The sequence below is a fragment of the Sinocyclocheilus grahami genome, unplaced genomic scaffold, assembly GCF_001515645.1.
Source record: "Sinocyclocheilus grahami isolate Dianchi unplaced genomic scaffold, SAMN03320097.WGS_v1.1 scaffold153.1, whole genome shotgun sequence".
In the NCBI taxonomy this organism is placed as follows: domain Eukaryota; kingdom Metazoa; phylum Chordata; class Actinopteri; order Cypriniformes; family Cyprinidae; genus Sinocyclocheilus; species Sinocyclocheilus grahami.
The window spans coordinates 1,047,768-1,056,558 of NW_015505332.1; the positions used below are offsets into that span (position 1 = coordinate 1,047,768).

At 34.7% G+C, this 8,791-nt stretch overlaps 1 protein-coding gene across 1 annotated transcript in view; it reads right to left on the reverse strand.

Moving 5' to 3' along the window:
- The window catches only part of LOC107592505 (regulating synaptic membrane exocytosis protein 2-like), a 167,598-nt gene that overhangs the window by 62,794 nt on the left and 96,013 nt on the right, over positions 1–8,791 (reverse strand). The window contains exons 11-12 of the mRNA XM_016282038.1: positions 5,228–5,363; positions 626–817 (exon numbers count right to left, since the gene is read on the reverse strand). Coding sequence (XP_016137524.1) covers positions 626–817; positions 5,228–5,363 — 328 coding nt within the window. The remainder of the gene's footprint in view (positions 1–625; positions 818–5,227; positions 5,364–8,791) is intronic.

Below are 8,791 nucleotides of genomic sequence, written 5' to 3' on the forward strand. Positions count from 1 at the left end.
TATATATATATATATTGTTCAAATGACTGAAGAAAACCAGCATCTGATATAATATATTTGGTCTGCCATTTTATTCCAAACGTTATATTTAGTCTAGTATATGTAGGCTTATGCTTTAGTTTAACAACTTACAACAATGCTCAAATATTCAGTAGTATGTACATTTACTACATTTGACAAAATGCTTGATGCTTTGGCACATGAAGGTGACTCTTCCACAGTGATGCTGTAAGAGAAGTGTGCGTTTTTCTCCGCCATCACCAAAAACAAACAAAACATTAGGATTCCAGACAAAAAGAACCAAACGGGGGAAAAACTAATGGGTTAAACATCACAATATAGGGATAACAACCAATGGAGATTCCACACCACTCACTGAAAGTATATCTGGTGTGTTTTGCTATCAAACAAATCATTGAAAAGAAATGAACAGTATCTGGTGCATCCACAGAGATGAGATGGAGCAGATACAACAGCACTGCTGCAGAGAGGACAACACATAAAGAAAATCAAAGGGCCGGTCGGTTGGTTGGATGCAGGGAGTCTTTGTTAGCACATGAAGGATGTTTTGTTTGATTAGTCAGGTCTGTTTTGCGGGGTGAGCGGCTGCTTTGATCTGGGTCACCTCGATAAGGCAGGGGAGGGTGGAGCTGAGTGTCCTGACGGCAGGGAGGGCATCGATGATCTCATGTGGGGGCCGTCGGGCGGCCGCTCCGTGGAGCGAGAGCGGCTGTACATGGGCCGCTCCAGTGCGGACCGCTGGTCTGCAGAACGGGACCTGTGGTGATACTCGTGCCTGTCTGGCGCTCCGTAATTCCTGGAGAAACGTGATTGGGGGAAACAGGGCGATGTTTAGTGTGGGTGAGGTCGGTTGAGTCTCAGAACGCCGCATGGCATTCTGGGAAAGCACTGAGAGGAGAGACTCTAACAGCTCATGATAAAGTTGTGTCGTCTTTGGCACTTGGAAGCAACCAATATATGAGTCTAACCCCATGGTTCTGTTCAGTGATAAACAACGCGATTTAATAAGAATGAAGGATACATTATAAAAGCATAATTAAGTTCAGATTAGGACAATGAAATCCAAAATCACAGCACTCAGATCACAGATGCATACAAATACACAAGAAATAGATTAAACAAATGAATTAATTATTATTAAAAACTATGGAAGGAAAGATTACTCTCAGATTATTCCCACATTTTTACAGAAGGAAAAATCCCATCCATTTTATTCAGAGAGAAAAAGATTTTCACAGATAATGTAAAATATTACACAGGATTTCTGCAGGTTTTATGAAAGTAAATTTAAGACTTTTTAAGATGTTTTTAAGGCCAAGTAAAGAACATTTAAGGAAGAAATTGAATGGAGCACAATATGACAAATATATCCAAATATGTTCTTCATCAGTATTTTTGTCTCGTTTCCCGTGCAAATGTTTGAAGATTCTTAAATCAAGTGGCATTTACTTAAGAAGCAAAATTACATACAATGAGAAGTCTGCCTTAATTTGTGGAAGGAAAAAAATAAGGATTTTTAGGAAACTTAAAGACCTGCAGAAACCTTGCTTTCAGGACAGTCCTCCTTATCACTCACTGATGTTTTTGTTTGTTTGTTGTAAATCCCTATGGAGAAAATGAATGGGAAACCAACACTGCTTAAAACATTTGGCACAGTATAACATACTAAAACACAAGACAACACAAAAAGATGTCTAGTGTCTGAAAAGTTGTCCAGCATCAAAACACTAATTTATTAATAATACATTAAGATAAATAAAGTGACACTGTAAAAAAAAGGCTGTTAAACACAAAAAATATATGTAAAAACTGAATAAAAATATTTCTTACATAGCAACAGCTATGTTGCTATGTCAAGCCAGCTTGAACAGCTAAAAAAATATTGAAAAATGAAATAAAATAGACACAAAACGAAAGATCAGGGAATGGGTTTAGGACATGAAAAGCTGCACAAGCTCTCATTTGAATTTTTGCATGCAAATGAAAATATTATTAGCATTACAGTATTTTAAGCCCATAATTTTGTATTGTAATATTTTGAAAGGTCAAAGAATAACAGCCAACATCAGCTGGTAACTTTAATTATAAAAGAAAGGGGAAAAAACAATCATGCTAAAAGCACAAAATGTAGCTACTATTTGTTGAGGAAATAGAAAACGTGAACGTGGTCAAAGTATACTTTAAAATGACTTTGTTTAAGAGCACGTGTTAGCCATTTACCACTGTAACCAACAATAAAGCGACATCTTCACTGCTTTGCTTGTTTTCAGACAAAATGTTCCTTGGTGTAGGCAAACTTATGCTTTAAACATGGACAAACTACAGTAGTCAACATTTGAAGTGGATCAAAACCTTTCTTCAAAGTTGTCCTAAAACCTAAATTAATTTACAAAATAAACTTAATAAAAAATATATTCAATAAGCAAAAACATGAGCCAAGATGAGGGCTGTGCTAAAGACGTGGGGTTTTTTTGGTAGTGAAATTGGCCCAGCTCATGACAGGGCAGCAGGGATGCTCTCGTTGTTGGATATCATCCCATATAATGTCTTCATCCTGAAATAAAAAGGCTGTCGACATTTTAGACAGGCCATAAATGGCTGACCCAAATAGACTGCAGCACTGGTACCCCTCCATGTCTCTGTACACCTCTATGATGGGCCGTCCTAGCCGGACGCGGTAACCTGACCACCACCCGCTGATTGATGGAACACACACTATTGCCACGGCTGCCAAAAAGACAGATATTTGGAACTCACCACATAAACCATCAGAGTGTGCATTACACACACCCTCAACTTCATCAGGGTTTAAAGGAAATTCACAGGCCAACCAAGATGAAGATAAGTTTGTTTCAGAACAGATTTGGAGAAACGTAACATTGTATCACTTGCTCACCAATGGATCCTCTGCAGTGAATGGGTGCCGTCAGAACGAGAGTCCAAACAGCTGATAAATACATCACAATAATCCACAAATAATCCACACCACTCCAGTCCCACAATTTTAACAACATGTGAAGTTAAAAGCTGCATATTTTTATAACAAATCCATCATTAAGGCATTTTAACTTTGAGCTGTCACTTCTGGACAAAATATCCATAATCCATAATAATGCTTCCTCCAGCGAAAAAGTCCATCCTCTGTTGTTCAAAATCCACTGAAATATTTGTTTCATGTTATGTTTGATGAACTAACTTGGACTGTTTTCACTTGATCTGTGCATATTTCTCTCCTACTTCAGACGAGACAACTTTTTCGCTGGAGAAAAGCAATATTACTAATAGAGGACTCGTATTTTAGATAGAAGCAACTGTTTGAAGTTAAAAACGTCCTAATGATGGATTTGTTTCTTACAAACACGCAACTTTTCACTTCACAAGCTGTTAATTGATGGACTGGAGTGGTGTGGATTACTTGTGATTTATTGTGATGTTTTTATTAGCTGTTTTGAACTGACGGCACCCATTCACTGCAGAGGATCCATTGGTCAGCAAGTGATGTAATGAAAAGAAACAAACTCCTCTACATTTTAGATAATCTGAGACTAAGTACATTTTCAGCAAATCTTAATTTTTGGGTGAACTATTCCTTGATCACACAACATATCTTTGTTAAAGTGTTTTATCCAAAGTAAATAATTTTTAAAAATCCAGATCAATGTACATTATAGTGAATAACACATGCTGAACAACTTTTCACACAAAACACCAAGTTAGAGACAACACAAACAAAGCGAAACTACGATCCCATTATTGAGCTCGATTTAGTGAAGTACTGTATTTATAAATTCCATTTTACATAATTTCTCAGTTTGTTAAAACAAAGCATGAGCTAGCTGTAAAAATAAGTGCTCAGTTTCTTTATGATGACCTAATGAGAGAATGACAATGAGGCTTTAGGAATGAGTTAAAGGCATACAGTACCTCACCATTCTTACAAAGACAGAAGCTTGTTAGGTTTAATGGTGAATATATTTTCCAACTCTTTTTGGAAAATGTATACATTTGCAGGGACTGTGTACATTAGGACAGAGGGGTGCTCTTATTTCAGTTTGTTTTGTTTGTTTATCTTTACAGCAAGTGTTTCCTAGCTTTTCAATCATTCAACCTTGTGTCGACATTAAAGAGTCACTGGTGACCTGTTGATTCGATGTGCACAAAGCAATTTTTTCACACAATAAAAAAAAAGTCAAAAAAAAAAAGTTTTTAAATATTTGCAATTAAAATTCATTTAATAATGAAAATTAATGATTAAAATAAAATCATTAATATTATTAACATCCAGCAATAATACTACTACTACTAATAACAATAATACATTAATTTAATAATAATAATGTTTCACATTTTTAACAAATCATTTCTGAAATAATGTTTTTTTTATTTTTGTGCTTTAAGCTATAATAATTTATTTTCAATTACAGATATAATTCATTCAATACAGAAAAGTAGTGATTAAAACAAAGTATTAGCATTTAAAATATTGAAATAAACCCGTGAGGAGTGCTATTTTTATGACACATGACGTGTGAAAAAATTAAGTCGTGGAATAAATTAATAATCACAAGTGGAAAAAAAAAGTGGGGGAAAAAAATCTGAATTTTCATAGTGGCATTGGCAAACCAAAATTATTTGATTTTGCATGATGCTGCATCCACAATATGTCAAATTACAAAATATATATATATATATTAAGTCAACATGCAGTTGTTCGGATTCAAGTTTCTCAACGTCAGAGACCCTCATGAATGCAGGTTTTCAACAAAATAGTATCAAACTGGTTTTATCTTATCATAAATCTTCACTAAACAAACAAACAAACAAACAAATATAAATATAAACAAATAATATTAGTAATAACAACAATAAACAAACAAACAAAGATTTCAAGGTGAAAAACCGCCACAAAATGTAAAATAATAAAAATAATTATGGCAATGTTTGCTGGCTAAAAAACAAAAAAACAAAAACAACCTAAATAGCCTTTTACTAAACATAAATATATTGAATATAGATACAGCTTTGTGACTCGGGTGCATGATCATTGTTGTTGACTCAGTGATACAAACACACTGTTGTTACACTAGATCTTGTGTACTGTTGGGTTCTTGAATCAGATGTTAATGATAAACCAAAACTCTTAAACTGTGATTCTGATGTTTACGAACAGAAACGGTTCAGACAACAGAAGAGAGATCTGTCTTACCTCTGAGAAGGGGGCATGCTGGGAGACCGTGAGCGTGCTCGGTTGATGTCAGCTGACCGAGAGCAGTGATTGGACGATAAGACCTGCTCAGGCACAGAGAGGGTGGAGCTCTGGAGGTCTCTGCCGTTTCTATAGTCTGTAACGAAGCAAAGGGAAAGAATTAATGAACAATTGTGCACTCATTTTTACTACGTGTAAACTAATGCAAAACTGTTAAACCCTTTACTGATAGCAATTTAAACATGCTTTAATAAAGTCCTGCAAGCAAAAATGTTTAATCATACTAGATTATCTATTTAACACCATGTGTTTTTTCTTAAATGGCTGTAAAACTTGCTTTTTAAAGCCAATATGTTATAGTCATGAATTAACTTAACTCCCATTAAATCAGAAAACAGCTTTCACAACCAAAACCAAAATAATTACTTTTTTCCTCATGCAAGAGCCGTCAACCCACTCAGCCTAATGGCATTTCATTACCCAGCATTCAGTGTGGCCATGCTAAGGTCAGTGCCTCGCATGATTACAAAAGACTGATGTTCAACTGACTGTATCGCACAATAAAACAAGCCGAGCAAAGGTGGAACAACATATCAAAGAGAAGTTCAAGGAGGGAATTTCTGCCTTTATGATGGCTTATTATTGACTTTTTATTATGATCTATGAGCTGATTCTAATAGAGTTTGATGTTTTCATGTTGCTAATGGAATATGTACCAACCACAAACTGGATAAAATAGTCAATTTTAAACGATTATCTCAGTTTTAAATTATATATATATATATATATATATATTTTTTTTTTTGTCATAAAATATATAATTATTATTAAAATTATAAAATTATACCCATAACTAGACATCTTGAAAGGTAACATAATGATACACTAACATTAAAAATGTATTTGAAATAAGTCTATTGTGCTTATCAAGGCTGCATGTATTTAATCAACGTAAAATCAATTTAAAATGACAGTTTTTTATTTTAATATATTTTAAAATATAATTTATTCTTGTGAAGCATTGCTGAATTTCCAACATCATTACTCCAGTCTTCAGTGTTACATGAAATCATTCTAATATGCTGATTTGCTCCTCAAGAAACAAAAATTATTATTAACAATGTCGAAAAGAGTTGTGCTGCTTAATATGTTTTTGTGGAAATCATGACACATTTTTCAGGACTCTTTGATAAATAGAAAGTTCAAAAGAACATTTTGATAAATTTACTGAATAAAAGTATTAACTTAAAAACTAAAAAAAAGTACTGACCCCAAACGTTGGTGTTAACAAATTTTTGCATCGCCTAAAATGTTGTCTAACCAGGCAGCTCACTAGCATTTGGAACAGAGCTACAGTATCTATTGCAGCAGGGGCGTAACCATCATTTTTGAAGTGAGGGGGACAGAAATGTTAAAAATAAATAAATAAATAAAAATTCCTGACTTTTGTCTAATTGACAGGCTTTGTTTTTTCTTTTCTCTTTTAAATGACTAAGAAATCAAATACACTGCTAGACAATAACCAATAATTTGTATTCTATAATACGTTTTTCCTATATTTTTCTAATTACAATTTTATGATTAGTTCATACAAACACATACTAAGGCAGAATAGTTTATATACTGTAATAATTGTTATGTCAATTATCACTGCATTATTCATATACTTCCTTTATTTATTACCTGGAAATTACTTGAAATGAAATCTTTTCACTGCAGCGATAGCGGGATGCCTTTGCCCATATTTGGGATTTCCCTCTTGCTCATCACAAGTTATTACATCTATGAGGCCGTTTTAGACTTTCTGAGCAAGAGCGCCCTCAGGCTTCGAGTATGAATGAAACATACACTGCATGAGGGTGTTTAGCACTCCGTAATGTTCACATCGTCTCATTTTGGATATGAATAAATATGAATAAATGTAAATGAAAAAATATTCCATACATACTATCTTGCTTCATTGCGTTTAAATCTAGATTTTTTTTCACACTGCCCATGCTTTCTACTTCTACATGAACACACTTGCCCGGAAAAAGTGCGGTGGATGAATGTATTGCAGTACAAGTAACATTGGTTTGGTCTGTCACACACATACTGTAGTGTCTGAACGTGACCTCGGCGTGCTCCAGCGCAGAGACTGCATCAGCACCGGTGCATCATGCTGCAATAAATGAATGGCTGCTAGACACACGGGCCAGAAAACAACAACAGCAGCACAGAGCGCATGAAGGGAAAGCAGCGATCTATAATTCCTCTGAATGTTAATCATCTCCTCCCGGCGGAAAGCACTGCATCAGCACTTTACAACCGGCCCAGAGACGGAGCCAAAATCAATGAGAGAGAAAGAGACTGAGGGAGGGTTTCCCTCTATCACAAAGAAGAGCACGACTGGAATTTTAAAAAGGGTGCGTGGATGTGTGTGTGTGTGTTTAGGCTTTCCCTTCCCATCTGAGATACCCGTAAAGATGAACATTTTAGCACCAGTATTAGGCTGATGAGTGGTGAAGATATCTATAACATACTACCATACTTCATACTGTGCACAGCAGGGCATTATTGAATTTATGAGAAATATGTGTCCCACATTTTGATTTAATCAACTTAGGTGCAAAAAGTTAAGACATTTAAACACAAAAGTGGATTAAAAATGCAAAAAAAGACATGATAATGAGATGATAATTGGACAATGTGACTACATTTTTGTTGTTATAAATTGCTAAATATTTTTTTTAGTATACAGTGTATATATATTGTGTGGTACAGAGTACGCAGTATCGTCTTATATTTTTAAAAAGTATATAATGTGCAGTGTTATTTTAGTATTATTTATATACTATTGTAGTATTTATTCATATCAAAATGTTCAAATTTTATTTTTTACAAAAAATTACTTTTCATTTTGTCATTTTATGTGCTTTGTCATTTTTTTTGTTTTTGTTTTTATTATTATTATTTTAATATTTCTATTTAGCTTTAATTTATCTTTAAGTTTTAGTCATTTTTGTACTTGAACTTATTTTATTTTAGTTAGCCACCATGGAAACAATTTTTTGCTTCTAATATAAATTTTTTCATTTTATTTTAGCTTTACTTTTGGTTAACAATAACAACACTGTATGCATTATGCAATGCAAAACATTTCAAACAATAGTATGCTACATATACAGTAGCATAGATGAAGTATACAGTTTATCAGTGGCGGCTCGTCGGGGGAGGCAGGGGAGGCACAGCTTCCCCATAATTTTGAGGTGAAAATGGGAGTAGGACGATTTAATGTTAATAAAATTCACAATTCATTTCAGTTCATGTCTCAGAATGTGTATTTTTTGTTAGTAATTTCACAGTTGTAATACCATAACGTGAAAGCGCCGCTTTTCTATCGCGAATGTGCCGAATCTGCTGATGTAATTACAACCGCTAATGATAGAGAAGGGGGGGAGGCCGGGGGAGAGCTGAGCTCGCGTGCCTCCGTTGGTAAAAAAAAATTGCCAATCACCATCGAGTGTTCACTTTCAGCGCTGAGGAGTGTCGAGAAAAGAAACCTCGCCGAGGAGGCTAGCCTCC